Genomic DNA, 26,332 nt, shown 5'->3' on the forward strand with positions numbered 1-26,332 from the left:
CATTAAACATTCGACCATGGTCCATCGGTTTTTGACCGCAAATCTCTTTTCAAGATGGCGAACGAAGTACCAGATCCATCTCAGAGCAGCACGCACAGTCGCTCTCCCAAGCTCAATCCCCATTATGGTATTGAAGGCATCTTGGAATCGCTGAGCCCCCACGTCCCAACGCCTGATGGTGCAACACCACTAAAGCTTTTTCTACAAGCTCAAGACGAATACTTTTCGAAAATAACAGCCGAGGCAAAAGATGCCCTGTTTCCCAAAGGATCTTTCAAGTCCTCAGAAGATCTGATCGAAGACCTGCAGGCTACCAACGCCTTGCAGCATTCCAATCACAGTCGATTATTACGTGGCTCGCTCGAAAATATCAAACGGTTCGCGGACAGATTGCAACCGTACTTTGAAATTATAGGAATAATCATCCAGTCTCACCCTGAGATAGCAGCCATTATATGGGGTTGCATCCGAGCCACTCTACTCGTAGGTACCTTTGAATAGACAAGGAGCAGTCATACGTTGACTGACCCTTCAGCTTGCTTGTAACCATACTTCCTTCTTTGAACACCTTGCCAATACCATTAGCGTCTTGACTTCCCATCTGCCTCAATTGGAGAACGTATACCAGTTGCTGCTTCATTATGGGAAGGAGCCATCAGAACGCTTAAAGTTTGCTTTGCAGCAGGTGTACCTTGATCTCTTTTTCTTCTTTGAAAGAATCAAAAGCATCTTCATACAGAAAAAGGGCAGTAAGTATCACCTGTTACTTCTCGAACTACTCTTACTATGGTGCTTAGGTCCTCGTTGGACAATCGCTGTGATAGCTAAGTTATCCGTCACCTCGTTTGAGAGTAGGTTCAAGGACCTTCAGGGACGCATGCGGTATCAGACTAGTATCATTAGCAGTGAAGTACAACTTATACTTCTTGAGAACTCGATGGCACAATTGGCGATACAGAAGGAGACATATGAGCTTGAGCAGCAGAAACCGAACGGGAAGTCGGAAGTTCTTCTGTCCGACAAAGCCGTTGTGCGTCAAGAATTCCAAGAGCAGGAGATGCACTGCAGAACAACATTGCACAAGTATGTCCGAGAAGCGGAAACTGCCTTACTCAGACTTCGAGAATTAGCGGAGGAATATATCGGCCCACTGAAGGATAGAGGTCATACAAAGGTCAATGAAGGTGCGTGCTCACTTGACTTACCGTCGCTGCACGCTCATCGTTTAGGTAAAAACAAGGAAGAGAGGCTATGGTACATACGTTCTTGGCTTGATGCTCCTGAATTCTCTGTGGCCTTTGATCAGCACTGCCACGCACGCCAAAGAAATACATCGCAATGGTTTTTGGAGGAGCCTGTCTTCAATGCTTGGATGTCGTCGCTCCTACAGGCCTCACCCCTAAAGGACCTTTCCCATGAAAATACTCTTTTCGTTTCAGGTATTCCATTACTTCTTCTTCTACATCGTTTTATTACTGACATCGGAAACTCGAAAGGCCACCCCGGTAATGGAAAATCGGTACTTGCCGCTGCGGCTGTAGAATACTTGCTCGGCCTTCCAGATTCATCTTGCTACTATTTTTTCTTCTCCGATAACGACTCGGCTTCAAAACGAGCCTGCGCGTACCGAGCTTTGTTGGCCCAGGTTGTGCATAAAAGAAGTGCGGACACAAGCTTCATGGAAAGCATCGAAGTCACCATGTTCAAGAAGTCTATAGGCACGAAAGCATCTGTCGCCGACATGATGGACTTGTTGAACATCTGCGCACGTACTGAACCGCAGTGCTATGTTGTGCTTGACGGTATAGATGAATGTTGCGACAGAGACGAGCTTCTGTCCGACCTTAGAGAAATCTTCGGCAAGTCGGAAGTCAAGCTTCTCCTATTTGGCCGACCAAGCGTCGTCGGGCTAGCAGAAACTCTGCCTTCACATCGTCAGTTCCAATTAGGCCGGCGGACAGAACCAGATATCCAGCTCTACGCAACTTCAAAGCTGCAGGAGCTGATGCAGTCCAAATTGATACCCGCAAATGAGGATCTGAACCTAATGGTGGATCGAATGGTGGTCGGATCTGATGGCATGTTCTTGTGGGCTAGGCTGATGATCGAATATCTCAAACTTCCAGTTCTACAACCGAGGAAGCGCGTCAAAATTCTATTGAACCTCTCGACGCCGGAACGTCTTGACGACATGTACGACCGCATCATGTCCCACATATCACGCTTGAATACCACAGAACAGCATTTGGCGGCATGGATCTTTGCTTTCTTGGCCTATGCGCGCACAGAAATAAGTGCGGAAGAATTACGTGAGTCCAGCCGCCTGGTATATACTGACACAGAAGAAGAAGCAAACGACGAAGACCACTTCGAGAGCAGTGTGATCGTGAGTTGTGCCTGCCTCGTGACGAAGGACACCTCTCGAAAGCCTGCGCTATTCCGCTTTATGCACACATCTGTCAGGGACTTTCTTGCGCGAGCCAAAACTAATGTACCGAGAGAGATAGCGTTGTCTGCGGCCGAGTCTCATGCCATGATTGCCAGAGTGTGCATTCAGTACTTGCATACAGTTATGCTCTCGTACCCTCTGAGCACTGGTAGAGAAGATAACCAGAAGTCCTCCTTGACCAACAGATACCCTCTGAGCGAGTATGTTTCTGTGCACTGGATTCATCACCTGCAGATGGCTCTGAAATTGCCATGCAGTCCAGATCGTCTGGACCCGCTGCATAATCAGAAGTTGACTGAACTGGCTACGACAGCACTCGCATTCCTCTCAGCACCAACCCAGATTTCTATATGGCTGGAGGCCGTTTACCTTTTCGGACGCGCAACGCACGCCGGAGCTTCACCCAAAAGGCAGATCGAGCTTTGCATCAGCCCGCAGATTAAGTCACTGGCTGTTTGTGCAAATACGGCACAAAGATCCTTTGAAAAGACTCCTGAGCTCTCTCCTAAGGATGTTTGGGATCAACTTCCACAACTAGCAGAGTTCTGGTTCGAGTTGAATCGTGAATGGGGCGAGCAGCTCATCCAATATCCATCATGCATATGGACGGAGTGTCCAGCTTTCAACCCAAATCCATGGCTTCATCCTACCAACGAGATGAAGGTGCACTCTCTGACAACCGATAAAGATGACCCTCTGCTCTCGCCAAATTTGAGCACTACGAGCCTGAAAACCGTATCGAAAACTTCATCAGACGGAGTCCACATTGCAGTGTTGGGCATCTGGCCGTCCAGGTAAAGCATGTATGCATTTACATGTCGCAATCTTATTAACATATGCAGAGCATACCAGGAGATTGCCATGCAAACTGGTCAACGTCTTTCGTGGGATGAAAATTTAATTAATGTGTTGAAACAGCTGTCGTCTGGGTGGGTTGCTAGATATCAGATCTTTTCCATTGCCAATGACCCGGAACTGCTATTTGAAATGGATTGCCCGCTGGAGCAGCCCAAGGTATGGACGCAAATCAGACAGTCATTGTGGAAAGAAGGCGACAGCAATGCTGCAGAAAATTTTCGCCTACAATGCCCGGTGGCGATCTGCTCCTCACTGCGGCGTTTCGCGGTCCTGGGAGACGTCTACTCGCCACAAGCTTCACCTGGAAGCGGGTCTTCATACCAGTTGGCTTCGATCGTTCCTAGTTTCAATGAGGTTCTCAGACATAACTGGAGCTACATGTCACCCGATAGTACTCAGAATACGTTCCACGCCTGCTACGAGGCAGCGACACTGGATTCATGGGTCCATCGGAACTGCAGGCTATATCTTTACTGGGTATGGTTTAGTTTGGATGGTAAATACTTATTTTACGTAGATAAGGCTCCCTCACAACCTAGCAGCCTTGCCATATGGGACCTAGGCCAGGATGACTCTTCACCCACGCTGCAGCTAATCAACTCTGGATCTTTGACGTTATACAGAGGGATGAAGGAGGTGTATTGCGATGCTGGAACGTTCCATCCCACGCAACATCTGCTCCTTTTCTCATTGGTCGGATCCGTATATCTATGGCCTTTCGATCACGGTGAGCATACTGTTTCATGAGGTGCTCGGGTCCATTGCTGACTTGAGTAGACGTAAGCAAGATCATCCAGATTCACCACAGCTTTGATAGTTTCCAATCCGTAACATTCTCTGACGACGGCGAGTTTATTGTCATCAACCCGGTCACAGCACGATACCCGGTCATTAAGAAGATACCCGAAGACATTCTTACGCTACTCCAAGCCGGTAGAGCAATCGAAGGGTCACTGACCCAGGAAACAAAAATAACTAGAATAAAATCCTCTGGCGAATTGTCCAAGACTTTTGGCGTCAATGTTTATCTATCGGCCGCCGTGCAAGAAACCCAGGTTACTGTGCACAAAGATGGAAGTAGCTCAGGTGTGTCAGCCAATCCAAGCTCAAGCAATGCCATCGAGGTCCACGCCTGGAAGGAACATGCGGGTGGAGAATTTAAGCGCTCAGATGTCCATTTCGAGTTTTCAAAATTGCCCAGTGGTTTTGACATACAGAACATGTCAACGACGCTGCTACCTCAGCTGCGTCAGGGAAGGATTCGTATGGTCATCGAAGGCTCGCGCAGACCTTGGTCAGGGATCTCGAAGAACAGAGGGAGCCGGCCGTTGCTTGTTGAAAGACATCGTCAGTCCACCAAGTATTTCCAACGGCAAATTGATTGGTCTCGTACGGTTGAACAATCTTTTGTCCCTGTGATCGCGATGGAGGATCATAAGGACCTTTAGGAATTTAGACTGTCTATTGCAATGGTCGATCACCTGCAGTCGAATGTGCTTCGCTTTCGCGCAACGGTTCTACGTAACAGCTACCGTGCAATGGTATCGTGTCCCCTCGTCCGGTCCACAGTACTCTCACAACAATCAAATATCTTAAGTCTAAGATAATTTCTTGAAAGGCGGGAAACATGAGGAAACCCTAGAATAACTTAAAGTACGATGCAGTTTCACAATGTTCACAATGCGAGAGACCGTACAATCTATTTGATTAGAGGGAAAGGTGTTCCCGTGTTTGGTCGGTGTGCTACGTGCAGGAGCTGGAGACTTACCCGTCTTGCCTTCAGCCTTGTGGCGGGACAACCTGTGCACGCCTTCGTTCTGGAAGTCATGTGAGTGCTAGGCAGCAGTGCTGTTAAGAAAATCTGACTTGACGAGTGGGTTGTTATGTAGGCGGAACTGGGAGGATACCATGACACCGGAAAAAGCTGCACAAAAGCAAAATTTTCCTCGGAATGCGGAGCTCGCATATTCTTCTCAGTACAGTGGGGTCGTACCTTGTCTGTTCCGGATACTCACATTAGCTTCCATATTCAAAAGAATCTTAATGACGCGAACCATTCCTTTCCGCAGCGAAAAATAGCGGCGCCTAGCCCTCATTTCTGGGGATCTCCCGATCTAAGCTGTATCATGACAGTATATGAACAACAGCAACACATCCTTCTTTCGCAGCTCAAGCTAGTGCTGTGCAGCTCCCTGATTCTCGAACATTGAACTCATTATCGGAGCGGTCAGGGAGAACAAAGAAATTTAGTTCGTGCATTTGCCGTTTGGCGTGCCTTCGCAGGGCAGCCTGCGACTCCAAAATTTACAGTTCCTTGGAGTGCATTCAGCAGAATGTGTTCGGTAACGCATCCATGTTCACATCAGTTGCTAGGGATAACATGCGAATTCAGGTGCTCGGAGAATGCGTGAAAACGGTGTGGGGACCAATGTCAACAGCGCTTATTACCACAGACTTATGAGTGGCACGTCTTGCGCAGCGTCAACCGCTGCTGGGATTGTAGCGCATGTTCGCGAGTGTGAGATTTTTTCTTTTCCCTTTGTCTTTCTTGTTTAATTTGTTACATTCCTATTTAGGCTGAGCAGAAGAACCTTCGTCGCGCAGATTCAAAGTGATTCGCTCTGGTTTGCAGCAAGACAACTACTGGGTAAATGACTGGAGATAGTCCGAATCGAGATGTACAGAAGGCTGGGGCGAGGGTAAAGTAATTGGCAACGTCCGAAAGCAGTGTTTTGCGAGGGTTATTTTCACACCTTTTCTATGGCTCTCTGGTCACGAATTCATACTCTCTACCAAGAACCGCCACCATTAAGGGCCAACTATCACTGCATTAATTCCGGTAAGATGTTTCCTTCCGCTCATCTTCGTTGGCCAGTCCACTGTTGATGCCGAATGCTGTAGCCAATGTAATAGTTGATTCAAGATCTCTAGGAAAGTATGAATAGGCAGGGAAAGGACTTCCTCAAATGATAGTATACAAGTGCCTGCAAGAAGCCCATCGACCAAGTGATATACAAGCCTTGGGCACTGTAAGCGACTACGACATTCAACAGAGACCCCCTTCCCGCGCCTGGTGCCAGCTGCATCTCACCAATAGGCATTCGGCACAGCAACCTCTTGCACCCATTTACTCAATTACAACGAAGCATGCTACACCTCTCTATACAAGAGAGCTCGCCCTTAGCTTTACGACACGGCACACTTTCCACCCTAAATTACAAGCATGGATACAGGAGGTCTTCAAGTCTCGTCAGATATCCGCGCCGTGGAACATTGTATGCACCAGCAAAGGGTAGGCAACATCCTCCACACGCTTGGCCCTTGCACAGAGCACGGTCAGTTCCTCAGCGTCGGCGTCGACGCAACCGTTTTCGGTATAACAGTGGAAGCGGGTCTGGAGCTGGAGGTCAAGGTGTCGGAGAGATCGGTAGCGTATCGGGGATCGACGAATAGGATTGTTTTTGCGTATCGGGTAGTTAGAATCAAGCTGAAGCGTGATGGCGAGGTGAAGTATCGGTACAAGAGTGGTGGGAAGTATGCTGAAGTCGATGAGAATAGCGGGGAGGAGGAGAAGTGGGTGGTATAGGTGTTGGCAGAGCAGAATAGGGAGAAAGAGTTTCGGACAGGATGAGGGCGGAGGTGAAAGACTATGAATGGGTTGCTCAACGTCTACGGGTCCAGAACAAGATATGGACGCCGGGAATAACAGTAATTTTGCGCTCAAAAAAGATCGATCATGCATACTGCCATTATTGAATTATACGTCATCCTCGATTACCACTTTGCCGCACATGGCGGGGGTCGCATCGAGGCTCACTACGTCCCTTCTTATTCCGCGGCATGAACTGCTCGGCGAGTCAAGGAAACTGCTCGAACGGCAACTTGATCTGCTCAGTGATGTGCTCCAGAATGGTTAAGATCTTCTCATCTTCGAATCTTCTTCCCACCAGCTGCAGACTGACGGGCAGTCCATCGAACGCTTCCGGATCCCACAACTCCCGATTATACGTATCGTGTTCACTGAGCGGGCTCTGTTCTCGATCCCACTTGTCTAGTGACTTGTCCACCTTCGTGACGGGAAATGCAACACCTGGGTAATCGAGCAGGTTCCATTGCGAGGTGTATGACCAGTATTTCGCGGTGTTGTGCTTGGGCGCTACACCCGGATTCACAGGACAGAGGACAGCGTCTACGCCTAGCTCGTTCCAGTGTAGCGCGTATTCCTTGCGGTACGCCTCGCGTTCTTCGAGCCAGTATGTCAACTCACCGACATCGAGTTTCTTAACGCAGGTATTTTGCGTGATGATCCATTCAGAAAGCGGTCTCCAAGGTTCGCCAGAAGAGTTGATTGCTTCGCCGTCAGCTTCACCGCCGTCAGTGAAGTAGAGTGACGCAATAATCGCCCAGGCTTCTTCATGGAGATATGGATTGAAATCTACGACTTCAACGCCCTGAATCTGAAGGCGATCTGCCACCGTCCTCAAGGCGCGGGTTATTGGCGGATGTGGTCGAACGATCTGATCGTCCCAAAGCACGCCAATCCTCAAGGGGCGGTCCTGTGGCAATTGGAACTCTCGGCAGGGGAATGGAACCAAGGCGGGTTCGGTCAGCCAGGGCTGCGAATCTAGAATTGTCTTCATGAACAGCCTGAGTCCCGATAACGTTGTTGACATAGGACCCAACACCGATTCGACGGTGTCGGCACCAGCCATGATATATCCCCAACCATCAGTTGGTATCCGAAAAGCCGTTGGCTTGATACCATACACGCCGCAGTTTGCAGCTGGGTTGCGTATGGAGCCGCCCACGTCAGATCCAATGCCAAGGCATGAGCCATGAAGGGCAAGCAGCGCTCCCTCTCCACCCGAGCTGCCGCCAGACGAGTGATTTCTGTTGTATGGGTTGTTCGTGACACCATACAGGTTGGAATCTGTTTCTAGATGCATCATAGTTTGTGGTATGGTGGTCCGGCAGTGGAAAACTGCGCCAGCTTTGCGTAGTATCTGCAGTATATGCGCATCTTCCTTGGCAATGTTGTCGTAATGGGACACATAGCCCGTAGTACATCGCAGGCCTTGGAAACCGATATGCTCTTTGACGCTGATAGGTAGGCCATGTAGAGGGCCTATGGGTCTTCTGTGCTCCTGGAAATAAGCGTCCAGTTCTTTCGCCCGCGTCAAAGCTTGCGTTGGCAGGAGTTCGGTGAGACAGTTGACGAGGCCCTGGGCGACGGCAGCTCGCTGTAGGTAAGCAGTAGTGACATCGACCGCAGACACTTGGCCAGTTGAAAGGAATGTGAGGAGCTGTTCGGGAGGCAGGTCGGTGATGAATATAACATTCGGATGCAGGAGCTCTGGTGCGATGGGCAAGACGTTTCTAGGCAGCTCTGTTGGTAGTTTCGGTGCTGGTGGACTGAGTGCGTTGAGGGTCGAGTCACGGTGCTCCTGGGCTTCCTTGGCAACTTCCTGCCACGGCCTTTTCGGCTTCGCTCTGGGTGGCATCTCGGTGTCCGTCCGAAGGATGGAAAGAGGGAGCACAATGGATCTGGGGTACTGCAACTTGGCGCACGCGTGCGGTACTCAGCTCTCCCTTTATAGCAGAGCTGTCATCCCACAAGGCCAATAATTAGGGCACATTGTGCCGGTCATGGTGAGGGGCGAGATACACAGCGGGCCGAGACGCAGCTGCAGGAGAGCGATGCGAGTCGTGCTGATTGGACCAGGCGGTGAGGCTGTTGCAAAAGGCCATGAGTCGCAATCGCATTCGTTTTCGCTTGCAACCAGCAAGCGGGAGGAGCTGGAGGACTGGCGGGAGGGCAGGGGCTCGATGACAAACGTGGCAGCCACTGTGGCGGCGGCCGCTATGATCGCGTTGGCGTCGCGTCGAAACCTGCCGCCGGAGAAAAAAAAGCAGCCGACAGAAGACTGAGACTGCCAAATAATTTCACATTTCTTCCCCTCCGTCATCGCAACAAGTTTGTCAGAGGAATTTCTCTCGCTGGTCCTTCTTTCCTCCCTAGGTAGATAGCCAATGAAGTCATTGTTTCTTGCACGTCATATTCGAACTCAGTCGCACCTGCCGTCGCTTTATCTGCACCGCGCCTTCTCACCTCAACCGCAGCTTTCGATCCTAAGCTCGTCGCCGACCCTCTCGCCGATCAACCAACAGCGCCATATCTCCTCACTCGCACTGTTCGAAGCCATGCCACCCCCACCGAGACGTCGAGGTGGCGGCCGCGGCGGACGTGGTGGAAAGCGACCCGGATCGCCGTACACGGTACGCAACATGAGCGATGGACGACCCCCGCGTGCCACACAGGAGCAGGGCCAGGAGCCCCAGATTCGCACGGCACCTGCAGATTCAAAGCCACCCCTTGTGGTTGAGGGTCAAAAGCCTTACTCGGATATGAAAGGCATCTTGTACGTTGTCCTGAGACGCGCTCTGCGGTCAACAGCCCGAGCGCAAGTCGGTTGGCGTCCATGTTACCTGTTATGCAGTAACAAAGAGTACTCGTACTCTTGGAATGACGCTGCATGTCCTCTTCCGCGCCATCCTTCACAAAGACGATCTGGCTAACCATTCTAGGCACCCTGGCTTGTTAGAAGGAGTCGACGCAATGGGCTTCAAGTTCATGTCTCCGGTACAGGAGAAGGTGTTCAGTGAACTACCATCGTTATCTTCGGATTGCTTGGTGCAGGCCAAGACCGGTACGGGTAAAACTGCCGCTTTCCTGCTTCCCGCCATACAGAACCTTTTATCTGGGAACAAACCGCCCCGCGGCGGTGTTGCTATTCTCGTTATCTGCCCTACGCGTGAACTCGCCCTACAGATCGCCAAAGAATGCCAGGATATCACAGCACGCCTTCCGCAGAAGCTCGAGTGCCACACCGCCTTTGGTGGCACTCAGCGCGCGTCGAGCTTGAAGCGCTTCATCACTGGCAACCCAAGCATTTTGGTTGCTACCCCAGGTCGCCTTGACGACATTCTGGGTGAAAAGGAAGTCCGAGAGAGGCTTCAGGGGCTTAAGACGCTGGTGTTGGACGAAGCCGACCGTATGCTGGATGCTGGTTTTGCACCGGCGATCCACAAGATCTTGAAGCGACTCCCTCCCAAGAGCGATGGCTGGCAAGGCATGTGCTTTTCAGCGACTCTGCCGGAACGCGTGAACGATGTGGTCAAATGCGTGCTTTTCCCCGGCTATACCTCGCTCTCCACCGTCGACCCCAATGAAGCCCCGACAGTCGCTCGTGTGCCCCAATTTTCTGTCTCTTTGACCTCGATCAAGCAAACTTTTGCAGCTCTGCTTGCGGTTCTGCAGAAGGAACACGAGTCCAACCCGGATGACTTCAAGGTCGTCGTGTTCGGCACCACCGCAAATGGCGTAGGCATGCTCTACGATCTCTGCAAAGTTGCCCTCCCTCAATTCAGGACGTTCGAACTGCATAGCCGTATGAGCCAGAACGCTCGGACGCGAACCACCAATGAGTTCAAGGAAGCACCCAGCGGCATCTTGATTGCCTCTGATGTCGTAAGTAACCAATGCTCATGTTTTTGAGGTCTATACATACTGATAACGACAGGTCGGGCGTGGCATGGACTTCCCCAACGTCAGTCTAGTAATCCAACTGGGTCTCCCCTCGGATGCTGAACAGTATGTTCATCGAGTTGGACGCACAGCAAGAGCTGGTCGTGATGGTAGGGCAGTCATCATACTGTTCTCCAACGAAAGTTTCTTCATTCACACCAACCCGGCCCTGCCCATCAAGCCATATCCGACCGACATCGTGGCCGAGCTGCAAAAGTACCAGCCTCTGGTTGAGAAGTCTTTCCCGCGGGTTGACGAAGTTGCGAAGGCTAAAGCTTACCAAGCTTTCCTCGGGTACAACAAGACATATCTCAAGAAACTAAGGTTGCAGCCGAAGGAGCTGGTGCAGGTAGCTAATGACTACGCGTACGCGATGGGATGCCCCGAGCCACCTATGATCGACAAGAAGGTCGTCGGCAAGATGGGGTTGAAGGGCGTTCCTGGGATAAGGATCGGCTCGACATACTGATAGCTTGCTGAATTAGAAGTGGTTGGCGCTTGGCAGCGCGTTCTCGAACGAATATCGGATTCATAGCTGAATGCTTGGATATGAAAGCTGAGGGCCTGGCTTCGATATCATACCGCGCTTGGAGCCGGCTGGAGGGTACAGCGTACCCCGACGATCCACAACTGTAGGGCGGCTTGGTTGAGACACGCTCGGAAGCACTCTCGTCTCGCGCGATCTATCTAGACCGCCTATGGCGCAACGCCCACGGGAGAGTCCTTGATGCCTTTGGCGCAACGGTGATATGGCCCGAGCTGCCAACCGTCGTTGATCCATGCAACTCGATGCTGAATGTGGCGTTCAGCCACAATTACTTCACCGCCCGGTTTGGGGAAGCTCAAACGCAAGGGATGGGGGCGAATGAGCCCAAGTTCGACTACACTCCAACAAATTCGAAAATTCTTTGCACTTTGATCTCTATGCTTAATCATCTTCTGCCGTCCGCTTTTGCAAGCTATCGTCACTGCTTTCCAACTGTCTTTCCTGCAGTGTCCACCCCTTGTTGTCGAGGATAATCGTGTTACTGAACCCTAGGCTCGAAGAAGACGTCAGTGAGTGAATTTCATATGGGCACACGAGACAGCCACGTTCCTGCTCTGCCTGCCGGTATCGCCGTTAGAAGTATCTGTGCAACTGTTCACCTGTTCAGCCATACTGACGGTACCTGAAATACAGACGCATCCACTGCTGTACATCCCTTCTTTCCACCTGAATTGATCAAGACTCAGATCTGCCAAGGGTGTTGCCTCCCGCTGGGACACTGGCCGAGCCGTGCATCCGTAACCTTGGCCCTGGACCTGTCCAAGCCAGACTGTTCTGAATCTGCGGGAGTCAAGACGACGACAGTCTCATGCCCCCAAATACATTCGACGTTCGACAAGCGACCTTGATGGCGAAACACAGCCACAGGTGAGATCTTTGTGGCCAGCTCGCTTCTCAAATCACACATCCGGTGGTAGCTTGGCCTTCACACCGTCTTCCAAGCTTCCTCCTGAGCACTCTAGCGTTAGGACAAGGCCACCATCGTGTCAATCTGCTCAGCGCCGTGGTGCATCGTCTAACCCAAACTACTCGATAGCAATGATAATGGTCTCGGGATCCATCTCGTTGCGTTCGCAATTGCTCAGCCGCCTCGTGTCTTCCAGACATCCAATTTCCTATGGCATCACCTTCCGATGCGCAAAAGTATTTAAGGGCCTCAATCTTGCATTCACGGATTCATCATCGAGCAACCTACACTCGCTTCAGCTGCTCCTTCGTCCGCTCGCTTCGTTTCCGACTCCTCGACGCCATGAGGTCTCCTACTGTGCTGGCTGTTCTTGCAGCCCTTCCGGCCATTTCTGCCCAGGTGACTTCGGCACCGGCCACGCGAATTTCGACGGTCTTCTCTACGGAGACCGGTCTGCCATGCTCTACTCTCAAAGGGCCGACTCCCTTTGTCATCTTTGGGATCACGACCAGCTTCCAATTCACCTACACCGTTACGCAGAACAATACGCTCCCTCCTAGCACTTTCCATTCTGCGAACACTGTCACCGTTACACGTAACTCAACTACAGTGACGAGCCTCTTGACAACCACTGCCACTGCCACTATCACGAGCACCGTTACACCGGCTGTGGTCACTGTCTCGCCGGTAAGTAGAGCCCGGCAACTTATGTCGTACTCGCCCCTGCGGAAATTCCCACTGACCTTTTATTTCTATTCTAGTCGCCTGGATGGCTCCCACTTCAGGGTGCGCAAGCCGTTGCATCTGCTACACCCCTGCCTCGCATCGCACGTGGTGCACTCGAAGGCCAATCTATGCCATTTAATCTCTTCAAACGCGATGAACCCATCACCAGGCAGATTGGATGGATTGCAGACCCCGAAACGGGCGCGCGTGTGCCGATCGAGAGGACCTGGTACACTCTCGCTGTCTTCTGTCCCGTCCGCGTCACCCAGAGCCTCGAATACTATGTCACCGACCCAGATGTCACGACCACCCAGCAAGCTACTGGTACAGCCGTTGCTACCACCACTGTCACCACGACTACGTCCACAATTGTGTCCGCGCCAACACCAACTTTCTGGGCTGCTTGCCAGGCTAACAACATTGGTATTCCTCGCGAGCATTGTCTATTACGAGAGAGGCTGACCGAAGAATAGTGAATCACATCGACTACGACGTCAACGGCAAGCCTTTGTACTTCGATGGCGTCTACTTCAGGCGCGGAAGTGGTAATAATACCGACATTAACGAAATCGGCGTCGACGCCACAAACGCAGTCGACTGCTGCATCAGGTGCCAGTCCGCTGTAAGTCTCCCTCGTCTCTCCCTCTCTCCAACACCACCAACTAACCCTCCATCCCTCCAGCCCGAGGGCTGCTCCGAAGCCTTCTTCGTCCCCGGCGAAGGCAAATGCCAAATGCGCCTCCGCCGCACCATCAGCCCCGTCGCCGGCGTTGCCGCACTCGTCGTGCCCTCGGAATTCCCTACTGGCACCGCCACCGGCGCACTCGCCGCCTCCACGGGCGGCGTAAACATCAACGCCGTGTGCCCCGGCGGCTCGATGAGCGACTACGTAGGCGTGATCCGCGGGCGCGAGGGCTTCAACCCCAAGTTCGCGTGGAGCTTCACCAACGGGCCGTGTGGTCGTCTCAGCGTCAACACCGTGCCGCAGGACTTCCCCGCTAATGTCACGGTGCCCGAGGTTGGGAGTGCGGAGAGTGGCGTGGCGACAGTGGAGAGGCCGTTCAAGAGGGCGGTTAAAGAGCTGTCTGGCTAAATGCTCTGTTCGCATGAGAAACGGGTAGTCTGCCTGCTAGACTGGGGGTGGGGATGGTGTAGGTGTTCCTTGTCTTCTCTTCTACCGAACCTGTAGGGTTGTTTTAGTAGTCTGCCTTTGGGTTGCCCATGTCGCTCGTTTACATTCCTGGGCTGCGTTTGGGGTTTGGATTTTGTGTCGGGCGTTGGGTCTGGCTTCGCTGTAGAATCTTGTGCGGACGAGTTCGCACGAATAGAACATCTCTTTGAAAACGTCTTCGATTTGTGAACAGTTGGTGAGGTCTAAGACTGAGGGATGGGGAATGGGAGTCAAAGAAATTGTGGAATGGGATGGATAGGGGTCGTGTGACTTGTAGAAGTTCAGACAAAACGATGTCATGATCTAAGGTACAGTCTATTGTTCGAGGATTTCCAAGGTTTGATGGTTTGGTAGAGAACGCTGTGTTCTTTCCTACGGCCGTAGAGCGCACAATCGAGGTCTTTCAAAAACAGGTCGTATATTCAAAGCAACCATCGACAGTGCTGCTTTGCTGCTGAGAAATATTGGCTCTGGTGGACTTGACATACGTTACATACCTTGCTGAACCCGTTGACGAGTACTTTTGAAGTCCGTGTCACGCGATATATTTTTCGATAGTAGGATTTCGTCAACTGGGTCGATGAAAGCAAGCACGTGGCAGTGTAAAAACAAACATCAACATCAACATGCACGTCAACCACGGAACGCCTGCAGCAATTGACAGTTGTGATGACAACGATAACAGCATATCTGACATGCGCATCTCGGGCGCAGGTGCTTCCACAGCATCCGAGGTCAGACGAGGTACATGGCGAAATGCTCTAAACGGCTGCCCCGCAGTGTAACCACAGTGACAACTGCGGAGGTACGGGACCGGAAGTACTCCGTGAAGATGTGCGCGAGGAGGCGGCAGGACGGCAGCAGGATCGTGGTTAGATCTTAGTTTAGAAACAAGCGGGCGCTCTCAACGGATACGGCGATCGCTTGGGAGGGGTTGATGAGCAGATTGGCAGCGCGAAGTGGGTTGCTGGCGTGGAGCAGCGCTAGGTGAGGTACGAGGAGGCGGTACCGCGTTGTTACCCCTCGCATGAGCTAACGGTAGATGGGCGCCACAGTCGGTTCCTTGGGCGAGACTCTTGGATCTCGCGATCTGATAGCCGCGTGCTAGACAGGTGGGGGGCGTTGGTGCGGCAGGCGTCCGGTCAGTCGTCTCAGTGCGTCTCATTTCCTCCCATCGCGCACAGAGCAGAGCGACTGTCAGTGTCAGTTGCATCGCGATCGGGCTGCGCTGGAGCGATTGCCGACAGCGCACTTGGGTTCGCGCAGTGCCCGGCTGAAAGAGCTCCCAGGTGGAGCCATGCAGGCCGGCTGCGTGGAGAGGCTTGGTTGGTGGAGAGCTGAGGGCAGCTGGGGTGGTGCCTTGCAGGCGAGGCGCGGTTTCATGGCTGCCGTGGTTCGTGGGCTCCTGGAGGCGTCGATAGGCTGGCGACGAGCACAAGCGGACAGGCCTCGAGCTGCCGTCGCACCTCTTGCTGCTACGAGCGCCGCAGCGAGCGATAGCGATAGCCCGCCAGCTAGTGCGCTGGGTTCTTGCCCGGGGAAGCCTTACACGTCGAGCCTGATTGGGCCGAGCTCCCTTGCGCCTTCCTTGCGTTTGCGGCCAAGGAAAGAGCAGCTCTGCTGGTTCCAGGTCCCTCGCACACCCTATCCAGCGCGCGCTCCGATCATCCTCTCTCTGTGCCCTCCCGCTCACGCTCACGCTCCCCTCTGCCGCCCTCTGTCGCGTCTGCCTCTCTCGCCTCTGCTGTCCCGTGTACTTTCGGCCACAACAGCCGTTTAGCAGCCCGCTGGCTAGCCGCGTCGATCGCGACATTCCGTCACCGTTGCTTGTTAGCGCCGCCGAAGCGAGTTTCCGCTGCCTCACCCAGGCGCCCACTTGGTAAGAAGGTGCCCACGCCCGAGCACCTCCTTTCTAACCCTCACCGCCAGCACCCGTGCCAGACCGCCCGACGTTCTCGCCTTACCCGTGACCGCCTTTCCCCTGCCTGTCTTCTCGACGTTATCCTCGGCCGCCGTCATCGCAATCTCCCCAACAACACCATCTGCCCGCCGGGCTGCCCCATCGCCGAACGGACCCAATCCGAAAAACTGAACGCGATTTGACGCGTCAAAGCGCCCGTCGACTATATACAAGCCTAGAACAGGCCTGCAGTGCCGTGTTCACGATGGCTGCTACGCGTCGACACGCTTCACTGCAGATTTTTCAAGACCCCATCCACCCCCAGGACCACCACGAAGTCGCAGCCTTCGACCCGCAGTACCTGGACGCATTCCCACCCGTGACCGACGTGTCAAACGACTCTCACACCCTACTGGCACCCCCACAGGCCTTCGCACAGGAACGATCGCCGCGAAAGACACGTCACGTCTCCAGCTCGCCTCCCCCCAGCGCGCTTGCCGAGAAGGATCTCAACTCAGTATCTCTACCACCACCCCGCGAACCCCAATTCGAAACGGACGCGCCCATGAAGAAGGCTCCCAGGCCTTACGGCGGCCAGGCTCACGTCATGGCCCCCAATCCCCATTTCTTCGCCAGCTTTCCCGGACACATGGACAAAGAAAACGTGTACGCGTTACCAGAGTCATCACTACCCAAGCTTGCCGCCGCAGACCTACCAGCAAAACCCATGAGCAAGAGGCCTCTCGGGGATGCAGCACAGCCTCGCGACCGAAGCAAGAAGCCCAAGATACGCGAAGCACGCGTCGTGGAGGAGGAGGGACCGCTTCCTGGACCTGACGAGATGCCGCAAGTGGACGACGATGGCCTCAAGCCGCCCTACAGCTACGCACAGCTCATCGGGATGGCCATTCTGCGCGCACCGAAACGCCAGCTTACCTTGGCCCAAATCTACAAGTGGATCTCGGACACCTTTGCCTTCTACCGCAACTCGCAGGATACCGGATGGCAGAACAGTATCCGCCACAACCTGTCACTCAGCAAGAGCTTCAACAAGATGGAGCGCCCTAAAGATGACCCCGGAAAAGGCCACTACTGGGTCATCAACGAAGGCTTCGAGAAGCAGTACTACAAGGTCAGGACGACTCGCCGACCGACTAACCCTGATGGGTTCGCTCCGGTCTACCCCCAGGAAATGGCACGCCCGACGACGTCAGCGTCCGCGAGCTTTCCTCCCTTGAGTTCGAGCAAAGGCTTCGACTCGAGCAAGTTTCCGGAGGAGACGGAGCTATCATCCGACGCGACAATTCCTTGCTCAGATCCAGCTGCACACGATGGACATGATCCCGCTACCATGCTTCCACCGCGTCGGTTGCCGTCTTCGCCGCCTCCTGCCGACATTCGGTCATCACCACCCGCACCTGTCTCGCGATCTCTACGCGACGACACGCCGCCACGTGCCCCACGCTTTCCTCCTAGCAGCCGTTCTGGCGGACGCAAGCGCAAGTTTGGTGACAGCGGATATTACTCCTCAATTGAGTCCTCAGCGATCAAGCTTGGGCCTGCACAGACCTCGGAGGCCGATCTCGATCGCCCCTCTATCAAGCGAGGACGGGCCGAAGAGGAAATTGCGCGCATCCGCGGATCATCATACGATTCTCCGACAAAGCTGCGGCCTCACGTGAAGCAGCCCAGTGGTCACTCGCTTATCTCATCGCCTTCGCGCCCAGCGACCAAGGTCGTCGACCCACTGACGCCCGCTATTGTCTTCAAGCGCCCGGCGCTCCCTCCGGCCTCTGCTTCGCCGAACACCAACCTGCGCAATCACAGGAACAAGATGCGTGAGCTGGTGGGCGGATCTCCGGATAAGAGCCTTGCAACTTGGGTTGACACGTCCTTTTTGGACTTCAAGACCTGGAGCCCGGCTGTGAACGTGCCCAATGAGGAGAGCGTCAACCTAGTGGGCAATGGCTTCGAAAGCACCTTCGACATCTTTGGTGACTTCGACTATCAGGAGAGCCCCCTCAAGAAGAGCGCCAAACGCCCTCGTCTTGAACGTGCTGTCACCTCCACTGGTGCATTGGCTGATGTCACTGGCACGAAGTCAAACATGAACATCACTAATTCTCCTACGCCCAACTGGAAGCTCTCGTCTGCATTCCTCAATATCCCTAATTTCTCCCCCATCCGCAATGCGTCTCCGCTCAAGGCGCCTATGCTGAAGCCTCCTACCTCCACACCTCTGCCAGACTTCAACTTCCCTACCCTTGATCAGGAGAATGCCCACACGGGTCTCACTCCGCTGAAGTCTTATGGTAGACTGCCGGATATGCCGAACGAGGAGGAGGATTTCTCTCACCTCTTGCACAGCGACGAGTCCGAGCCAGGCATTGACCTGTTGCAGGGCTTCGCGAAGATTGGCGCAAGGGCTTCCTCGTCCGCGGTCGCTCCGAATGGTTCGCCCCAGAAGAAGACAGCAACGAGACCCGGCCTGGCTCGTAGCGTCACCACTAGGTTCTAGATGACGAGGCGTTCTCTGTCACTTGATCGGGCATGTGTTTCCACGTACTCTCGTTCCAGCCAACGCCATACCCCATCCTCTCATCGCGGCTTGAGCAACAAGTTGTAGGCCTTGAATGGCCTCCTTGGGCGCAATAGCAGCCAGGTTGGAGGATGGGCCAAGGCGAGCTGTATCAACAGAACGCGGAGCCACTCGTCTGATTGTGTTGCTTACGGTTCACTGTGGGTGGATGCCTGTCTGCCTAACTTTCTTCTCTGTTGTCCTCTCCCTCCTAACTTTTCTACCGACATGCTTCCTCAACATGTTATCCGCCGGACAACACGACTCTTGAATACGTCCTGTAACGATGCCACGACCAACGATACCCATGATTATACCGAGTTATCCGGCTGGTCCCCCTATACCTCTATGTGCCTAATGCGATATTGCCTTAATGAGAGGCGTCTTCTGGGGACGGGCCAGCGAGCGTTTTGTCTATACATGCGAGCGAGTCGAGTTTGTTTGTTGGGTTTGTAATTGGCGTTCGGGTTGTTTTATCATTTTTTTGATTTTGTATTTCTTATTGGACAGAGATTTGAGAGTCAGACATTAGTGTCTGTCACCTTCCTTGGTATGTGCACGATGCTTTTGGTCTTGACGTGGCGGAGGTTGTCGAGCATCTCTTTCTTTTGATTGGGAATGGACAGGTTGGGTTGGTTTCTTCAGCTTGCGATTACTTGAGGTTCAGAATGAATTGCTTTAACTACTCGCATTGTGTTTCTCTGGCTAGACTGTGATGTGCGTCGCTTGTATCAAGTCATGGTAGAAGTTGAGAGTACGCCAGCTTGTGAGGTTTTGCCAGATCAATAGTCTTGTTGCAAATGCTTTCATGTCGTGGATGTGCTTTGGTCGTGGCAGAGAACCCTTTGCCATATCTATCGTTATGTTTCATACATGTCGTCGAAGCAGGAACCTCTGCTCCGGTGCGTGTACAGCCCGCACACCTCGGGCTGAGGAGCAAGTCCAAGATGCATCCATCAGTCTGTCCGTCCACCGATCTATGTCTATCAACCCCCCGCCCCCAACTGTACCGTTTCCTTGCTATCCCCGGACACGCTTCCACGCTGCATCTATGACTAATACACCCGGTCCCACGCCCACCACTCAGCCTCATGGATGCGCACCTAGTACAGCACGCCCTTCGTACTCCTCACCTCGCCCTCCCACGCCTTCACAACAGTCGTAGCCTGCCTTATTGCCACCGCCAGCGCCTTGAACGCCGACTCCGCACGGTGATGATCGTTATCCCCCCTCAAGCAATCCACATGCAGCGTCGTCCCGCTCGCCTGCGCAAAGCTCTGCAAGCAATGCGGGATCATCTCGGTGCTCAAATCGCCAATCTTCTCTCTCCGAAGCCCAAGCTCGGCCACGCAGAAGGGGCGGTTGGAAAGGTCGATGACAGCGCGCGACAACGCCTCGTCGAGCGGCGCATACGCATACCCGAAGCGCGCGAGCCCCGTGCTGCCCTTGAGCGCGTCCTTGAACGCGGTGCCCAGCGCGAGACACGTGTCCTCTGCGGTGTGGTGGTCGTCGATGTGCAGGTCGCCGCGGCAGCGCAGGCGCAGAGACCAGCCCGCATGCTTGGACAGCGCGTGCAGCATGTGGTCGAGGAAGCCGATGCCGGTGTCTACGCTGATGGCCTGCGAGGTCGAGGTTTGGCTGGCGTGGTCTTTGTCGCCATTCTGTGCGGCCTTATCGATGGCGTCCCAGAAAGGTGTTGATTCGAAAGGAAGGAGCTCGCCGCCGTCGAGGTTGATGGTGCACTGGATCTTGGTCTCGTTGGTGTCGCGATTTATGGTTGCGGTGCGGGGCATGGTTGCGGTCGTTTCCCTCGGTGGGATGGTCTAGGTGACGAGAAAGTGGTGGGAGCTTTGGAGAGGTTGTGCGGGCGTTGTGGTGCAGCAATTGGGGATTGTGGTTATGACGCTGGATAAAAAGTCGAAGAAGGCGATGGCGGGGACAAATTATTGCCCCACTGCACTGCGCCGCGGACTCGGCCTTGGCAGACGACGCAGGGCTGAGAAATGCGCCTGTCCCTTGTGGTCTGGAGCGTACGACCAATCACCAGCGCCGACAATCTCTAGTCCTAAATTTTTCTGATATCGCGACACTTACATATCGCGCCGAACGCCGCCACAACAGTCACACGCAGGTACGAAGAAAGAAAAGAAGAAAGAGAGAGATAGCAAGATTTTCACCATGGCTGCCAAACCCATCATCCAGGGCCAGGAGTTTCCTGTCATCACGCCAACGTCGATCAAAGACATTGACGAGATCCCCGTCAGCGTCGACCAGGAGCGCGTGCGCGTGGTATGTTGGATCAAGAATCCAGGCATGTCCGGAAGTAGGTACTAATGCTGGAGTAGCTGCCGGGGTCTACGAAGAGCGCTGCGTCATTCCAGTTTGATGGCGAGGACCACACGCTGGGGAACGCCCTGCGGTACATTATCATGAAGAAGTGAGCATCTCATCATCAGTTGAAAAGTTACTAGGCTTTGAAGCGCAGGCGAAAAGCCCGGATCTGAGAAGGAGGGGATGCATGCTGACGGAGTTGCAGTCCTGATGTCGAGTTCTGCGGCTACTCGATCCCCCATCCGTCCGAGGCCAAGATGAACATTCGCATCCAGAGCTACGGTATGTTCTATTTGCTCTTTGTCCAATCTAGTTGTCAAAAGAACGAAGTGGGCTGACCATCTTGATCAGACGACGTGGATGTCTTCGACATCTTGGAGAAGGGTCTACAAGATCTCATGGACATGTGCGATGTAGTCACGGAGAAGTTCATCATCGCAAGAGAGGAGTTCCGCAGCAATAAGATGCAGTCGTAGTTGCCCTCGAACTGGACAGCACATGGCCGCAGGATGAGAGCATGGGGCAAAGGTCGTCATTAGAAGCATGCATTGCACGGCGTTTCACGATATCAAGGGTAGCTGTTGGCGTTCATAGGACGAAAGGAAATGGTATTGTCTGTTATATACACGTCTCTGATGTCCTCTGCCGTTCCACTTCAAGCGTTGCGGCCCTGTTGCAATTAGCGCACATCCCTCATACAGCATACGCATGACTAGCGGGCAACCTACCTCCAAGAAGCCGTTGATGAAGTTGCTCGGCAACCGCGCCTTGGGCTCCTCCTCTGTGCGGAAGTACTTGAGCACGTGCGACAGCTGCTTCCAGTAGTTGAGCGTTTCCTGTGCGCGCGTTAGTACTGCTGCATTCCGCGCGCCGGGGTCTAAGCCGCCGTACCTGAAACTCCTGGTGGCTGTTGAAGAGCAGCACGTCGACCGTCTTGAGCTGGTTCACGTAGCGGTGGCGCTCGAATTCCTGGCGCATCTTGGTCCGCAGCGCTGACACGGGCATGCTGAGCGTGTACATGTTCTGGATCTCCGGGGCCTGCTCAACGGTCAGCTCGCGCTCTCCTTCTGCTCCCCTGCTCCTGCAAATATGCCACAACCACAGCATATCTCATGCGTCCGAGGATGTGTAGCCAGGACGTACCGATCGCAGCCAGTCCCGGTAGCTGTGCAGCACCCTCTTCTTCGCATCGGTCCAGTTCACCGCTGCAGGCTGGTTAGCGTTCCGGACGTCCCAATGGTGCTAGGGGCGGGTGACTGACACGAGCGCGTGCGCTGGGCGAGGTAGGTCGGGTTGATGGTCATGGTGGCGGGCGGTGTCGAGCTGTAGCTGTTCGTCGGAGCTGCTGCAGTTGATGTGACGATGCGGAGGAGCCCACGCCAAGCCGTCCCTAGCGCCATAAACTTCGCGATGTTCGTGCATGCCCTCGCCGCCCCGCTGCTCGCACGTATATCCCGCGCTCGACTCTTCTCAAACAAACCTTCCTCACATTCCAGACCTCCGGAAGCGAAACGCAACCATGCCGCCCGTCCGCACCGCCCGCGCCTCCAAAAAAGCGCCCCCCGAAGGCTTCGACGACATCGAAGACACGCTCCTCGAGTTCGCGGCCGCCATGAAAGACGCCGAGAACGCCTCCCACGACGGCAAGAAGAAGTACGAAATGACCTGGCCCATCTTCCAGATTACGCACCAACGCTCGCGCTACATCTACGACATGTACTACGAGAAGGAGGCCATCAGCAAGCAGCTGTACGACTGGTTGCTCAAGAACGGGTATGCCGATGCGATGCTGATTGCCAAGTGGAAGAAGCAGGGATATGAGAAGGTGAGCTGGTTCTTGCAGGCGGAGAGGGAGAAATCGGCTAACAAGTGACAGCTTTGCTGCACGAGGTGCATTCAGACCAAGGAGACGAACTTCCGCTCGACGTGCATTTGCCGGGTGCCGAAGGAGACGCTCAAGGAGGGACAGGAGGTACAGTGTGTGAACTGTGGATGCCGGGGATGCGCTTCAAGCGACTGAGTGTTCTGATACAGACGGGGAATAAGATTGATTTGACGGCATGCGCCATGAGGAAGAGCAAGGCTGGATCAGACAGCACGTCCAGGAATAGCGCCACACGGAGAGGAGATGGTCGAGGGAAGCTGAGGCAAGATTTCAGGCAGTCGACATTGATACCCTTGGGCATAGCAGTACGGCGTTCAGGTCGCTTCGAGGCAGATCATGGGACTTGGGATGAACCACGGCAGATGGTCTGTCACCAGATATCAAATGCATAGCTCGCGTTAACACTATCTACAGACGCAAACATTGACACCAGAAGTTAAAGATTAGAACCCCAAAGGGCCTCAGTCTATCTGTCCCCAAACCTTGTCCAATACCGCGCTTCAGTCGCCCGTGGGGAATCAAATATCAATGTAAAGACAAGAAACGAAACTCAACAGAACAAGCAAGATGTACTTAGAAGGACACGCCATCTGCCGTCACAGGAGGCGCCACCACTCCCTTGGGCACCGGCGTCGTAGCTCTACCCTCCCCTTCCACCTCCACTAGCGTATCCGCACTCTCATCCCTCTTCGGCCGCGGTCGCGAAAAACTCTTGCTCCTGTCTAGGCCGCCCTTCTCCGGTATACTCGGCAGCGGCTTGTCCGGCATGTCTGGCGCCATAGCCGCATCCCAGCTCATAATGCTATCCCGATCATCAGGATACAAACTGCTCGCCGCGGTCTTGGGTCTTGGTCGGGGCCGCGAGAACGACGTGGACCGCTGCAACGCGCCCTTGTCATCCCATTCGACGCTCTCCTGCGACGAGCGCGCGTGCTCCGCCGACTCACGGTCTGCCGGCGTCACGATGGAGCCCTCCATTGACACGTGACGTTCGTTGGCCTGGCCTGTGATGCGCTTCTCGAGCTTGTCGCGGCCCTTGAGCGTGCTCTTACGCTTCAGTAGGAAGGGGGAGCTGCCGTCGATGGGCGACTCGATGCTTGACGCGTCGTCAGAGAGCGAGTGCGCGTGCTTGAAGCGCGATGCGGCGGTCTCAAAGGGCCGCGTCTCGTACTCGTCCTTCTCTGTCCAGGGGTTGGCGTAGAAGTCGGCAGGCGTCATTTTGTTCTCCGTCTTGCCGTAGCCGACGGGCGCGATGACTGCGGGGCCTGGCCCGTTCATCGCCATCTCGTGCTCGCCGTGGTCCTCGTTGTATGGCGAAGTGTGCGCAGGTGCAGGGTACGCGTTCATGTCGTCGAACCCGGATCGGTTGGTCTGCGCAGTGCTGGCATTGCCTCCAAAGTACGTGCTCTGGTATGTGCTGGCGCCAGTGCTGTCGGACGAAATGGACTTCGCGTCGCCCTCCTTGTAGGCTGCGTTCTGCCTTCTGCGCTTGTAGTAGAAAATTCCCATAAGGATCAAAGCTGCGCCTGCGAGTGGTGCGCAAGCCACACCGATCTTTGCGCCTGTCGAGAAGTTGGTAGGGGTAGAGCCAGGAACTGCCGAAGCTGTGGTATCTGCGGCTGCTGCGCCGACAGTCGCTGAAGGAAACAGAGTAGAGATAGAAGGTGGGAGACGGGTATCGAAGACAAGGCCATTGGGGGTAGCTTGGCCAGCAATAGCCAGCGTCGGGTCGGGGGTGTTCCAGTTGATAGTTGGATTGGGTGCTGCATGTGTGGTAGTCGCATCGTCCGATTTCTCTGGAGCAGAAGTAGTCTTCGCGGCTTTGGAAGACGACTCTTCTCCACTTGATGTGGGCTCATCTTCATTGACATCTTTAACCTTCACAACATCATCGGTTTCAGATGCTGACGCTGATGCACTCGTCTTGGTCTTTGTCGCCTTCGCGCTCGTCGAGGTCTCTCCCGGCTCAAAGTCCTTCACCTTCACGATATCATCCGTGGCTGTGGCCGTGGCAGTTGCCGAAGCCGTAACCTTAGCCGTCACTCCGCTTTTCGTCTTTGACCTGCTTGCCTCCGCCGTGTCCGTACTTTCAGTCGTCGCCGCCAAAGTCGCACTCGCCTCGCTACTTGTCTCTGGCAGATCCGTTGCCATGTGGTTGATCTGTATCATTGGCGCATACAGATCCATCGTCGCTATCGTCTCTCCATCCATCGTCACCGGCACCTGAAAGTCATCCAAATTGCTCCCGGACACTCCGCTACACGTCATTGCGTCGAAGCTTGTCTGTGTAGCCACTTGGTGGCATGTCTGGAACCCGCCACTCGCACCGCAAGTGTACCCGGTGGGACAGCACCCAACCGCCGTCTCGCCAGCTACCAGCGGGAATTGGAACTTTCCCGTGACCTGGGGTGCTGCGGCAGTCTGGCCTTTGGACGTGGAGACCGCGGTGCATGCGCTGTAGTGGCCTTGAGGGCACGTCAGGCCCGGCGAGTAGAATCCGAGGCCAGCGAGTTTAGATTTGGCATTGACGGGATAGGCGGTTGCGCGCGGCCAGCAGCCTGTATCATCAGCTGCAGTGGCGCTTTTTTCGTTGACGGGGTTGCATGATTGCCCGAGGACGGCTTGCGAACCCGCAAGGGCGGCGCGCGAGCAATATGGCGGCGGGACAAAGACCGTGGTGAGAGGTCCAAGATTGACGCGGGTGGGTGCTGGGATCGGCTCTGCCTGACGGCGCCAGTCGTAAGGGGAGAGTCTCATTGTTGTGTAGAATGTAAATGGGTACTGTTTGAAGTCGCGCGGTACTACCGGGTCGATATGGCTCCAGGCATAACAGTGCTCAAGAAGGTAAGGTCTGGGTTAGTTAAAGTTGCAAAACAGATCAAGTAAAGACAGAAAAGGTCAGAAAGCGCAAGTGACTGAGAAAGAGGGTAGCAAAACCGCAGTGAACCACAGGACCCAATAGCAAAAGAATGAACGCTATCAAAGCCCAGCACTGCGCACTTGGAAGGAATGTCGAAAAGAGGGAAAACAGCGACGAATGCGATGAAACAGAAGCTAAGGGAAACAGACACGGCAGAACACGGCCACGGGTGCGAGGTGCCGTGAGTTTTGTAGAGAGCGTGCGCCTGCGCCTTGAAACCGTCGGACTACGGACATTGCGATTGGGCTGGTGGAGAGCGATGTAGGGCCGATCATCACCAGGGACGCTCAGGTGGGACAGGGACCTGATTGGGGTATTTTGGGGATACTGGTGGAAAAATGGGGTATCGTATGTGCTGCTGGCTGTGTGTTGTGATGATGCCGAGTGGTGAGACGGTCGCGGAGACGACAGCGCGATGGGACTAAGGCCGAGGATTGGAATGAGAAAGCCAATTAGCAAAGGTTCTTCGATCAAT

At 54.1% G+C, this 26,332-nt stretch overlaps 12 protein-coding genes across 12 annotated transcripts; 7 read left to right on the forward strand and 5 right to left on the reverse strand.

Moving 5' to 3' along the window:
- The first annotated feature begins 43 nt into the window (after positions 1-43).
- Positions 44-5,182, forward strand: CC84DRAFT_1205267 (uncharacterized protein). The gene is made up of 6 exons (XM_018181962.1): positions 44-483; positions 536-749; positions 798-1,184; positions 1,230-3,243; positions 3,292-4,034; positions 4,085-5,182. The coding sequence occupies exons 1-6, from the start codon at positions 55-57 to the stop codon at positions 4,753-4,755; spliced, it is 4,458 nt and encodes a 1,485-aa protein (XP_018035838.1). The 5' UTR covers positions 44-54; the 3' UTR covers positions 4,756-5,182.
- Positions 5,183-6,530: 1,348 nt separating this feature from the next.
- Positions 6,531-6,893, forward strand: CC84DRAFT_1175637 (uncharacterized protein; the record flags this gene model as incomplete). The annotated part of the gene is made up of 1 exon (XM_018180165.1): positions 6,531-6,893. One exon carries the CDS (start codon positions 6,531-6,533, stop codon positions 6,891-6,893), a length of 363 nt encoding a protein of 120 aa, XP_018035839.1.
- Positions 6,719-9,112, reverse strand: CC84DRAFT_1164002 (amidase). Its single transcript, XM_018178389.1, has one exon. The coding sequence runs from the start codon at positions 8,806-8,808 to the stop codon at positions 7,165-7,167; it is 1,644 nt and encodes a 547-aa protein (XP_018035840.1). The 5' UTR covers positions 8,809-9,112; the 3' UTR covers positions 6,719-7,164.
- A 141-nt stretch (positions 9,113-9,253) lies between these two features.
- Positions 9,254-11,806, forward strand: CC84DRAFT_1164003 (DEAD-domain-containing protein). The gene is made up of 3 exons (XM_018178390.1): positions 9,254-9,726; positions 9,893-10,835; positions 10,888-11,806. Exons 1-3 carry the CDS (start codon positions 9,509-9,511, stop codon positions 11,359-11,361), a joined length of 1,635 nt encoding a protein of 544 aa, XP_018035841.1. The 5' UTR covers positions 9,254-9,508; the 3' UTR covers positions 11,362-11,806.
- A 748-nt stretch (positions 11,807-12,554) lies between these two features.
- On the forward strand, positions 12,555-14,387 carry CC84DRAFT_1205271 (uncharacterized protein; the record flags this gene model as incomplete). The annotated part of the gene is made up of 4 exons (XM_018181963.1): positions 12,555-13,033; positions 13,108-13,495; positions 13,546-13,694; positions 13,755-14,387. Coding segments are annotated over 4 exons (1,427 nt in total), but the record flags the coding sequence as incomplete, so codon positions are not given.
- Positions 14,388-14,925: 538 nt separating this feature from the next.
- Positions 14,926-16,056, reverse strand: CC84DRAFT_1243791 (uncharacterized protein; the record flags this gene model as incomplete). The annotated part of the gene is made up of 1 exon (XM_018184127.1): positions 14,926-16,056. One exon carries the CDS (start codon positions 16,054-16,056, stop codon positions 15,148-15,150), a length of 909 nt encoding a protein of 302 aa, XP_018035843.1. The 3' UTR covers positions 14,926-15,147.
- An 81-nt stretch (positions 16,057-16,137) lies between these two features.
- CC84DRAFT_723540 (uncharacterized protein) lies at positions 16,138-18,805 on the forward strand. Its single transcript, XM_018187178.1, has one exon. It carries the CDS (start codon positions 16,409-16,411, stop codon positions 18,659-18,661), a length of 2,253 nt encoding a protein of 750 aa, XP_018035844.1. The 5' UTR covers positions 16,138-16,408; the 3' UTR covers positions 18,662-18,805.
- A 719-nt stretch (positions 18,806-19,524) lies between these two features.
- CC84DRAFT_1164007 (IGPD-domain-containing protein) lies at positions 19,525-20,625 on the reverse strand. Its single transcript, XM_018178391.1, has one exon. It carries the CDS (start codon positions 20,512-20,514, stop codon positions 19,825-19,827), a length of 690 nt encoding a protein of 229 aa, XP_018035845.1. The 5' UTR covers positions 20,515-20,625; the 3' UTR covers positions 19,525-19,824.
- A 274-nt stretch (positions 20,626-20,899) lies between these two features.
- On the forward strand, positions 20,900-21,528 carry CC84DRAFT_1092476 (RBP11-like subunits of RNA polymerase; the record flags this gene model as incomplete). Its single annotated transcript, XM_018174454.1, has 4 exons — positions 20,900-21,010; positions 21,067-21,158; positions 21,252-21,334; positions 21,404-21,528. The coding sequence occupies 4 exons, from the start codon at positions 20,900-20,902 to the stop codon at positions 21,526-21,528; spliced, it is 411 nt and encodes a 136-aa protein (XP_018035846.1).
- A 179-nt stretch (positions 21,529-21,707) lies between these two features.
- Positions 21,708-22,356, reverse strand: CC84DRAFT_1216827 (NADH dehydrogenase, alpha subcomplex, subunit 6; the record flags this gene model as incomplete). Its single annotated transcript, XM_018182842.1, has 5 exons — positions 21,708-21,722; positions 21,781-21,888; positions 21,944-22,090; positions 22,196-22,257; positions 22,314-22,356. 5 exons carry the CDS (start codon positions 22,354-22,356, stop codon positions 21,708-21,710), a joined length of 375 nt encoding a protein of 124 aa, XP_018035847.1.
- A 215-nt stretch (positions 22,357-22,571) lies between these two features.
- CC84DRAFT_1091421 (cell cycle control protein cwf14) lies at positions 22,572-23,072 on the forward strand (the record flags this gene model as incomplete). The annotated part of the gene is made up of 2 exons (XM_018174400.1): positions 22,572-22,877; positions 22,929-23,072. The coding sequence occupies 2 exons, from the start codon at positions 22,572-22,574 to the stop codon at positions 23,070-23,072; spliced, it is 450 nt and encodes a 149-aa protein (XP_018035848.1).
- A 330-nt stretch (positions 23,073-23,402) lies between these two features.
- On the reverse strand, positions 23,403-26,002 carry CC84DRAFT_1164008 (uncharacterized protein). Its single transcript, XM_018178392.1, has one exon. The coding sequence runs from the start codon at positions 25,692-25,694 to the stop codon at positions 23,511-23,513; it is 2,184 nt and encodes a 727-aa protein (XP_018035849.1). The 5' UTR covers positions 25,695-26,002; the 3' UTR covers positions 23,403-23,510.
- Positions 26,003-26,332: the final 330 nt, after the last annotated feature.

The sequence above is a fragment of the Paraphaeosphaeria sporulosa genome (genome assembly GCF_001642045.1).
Source record: "Paraphaeosphaeria sporulosa strain AP3s5-JAC2a unplaced genomic scaffold CC84scaffold_5, whole genome shotgun sequence".
Lineage (NCBI taxonomy): Eukaryota > Fungi > Ascomycota > Dothideomycetes > Pleosporales > Didymosphaeriaceae > Paraphaeosphaeria > Paraphaeosphaeria sporulosa.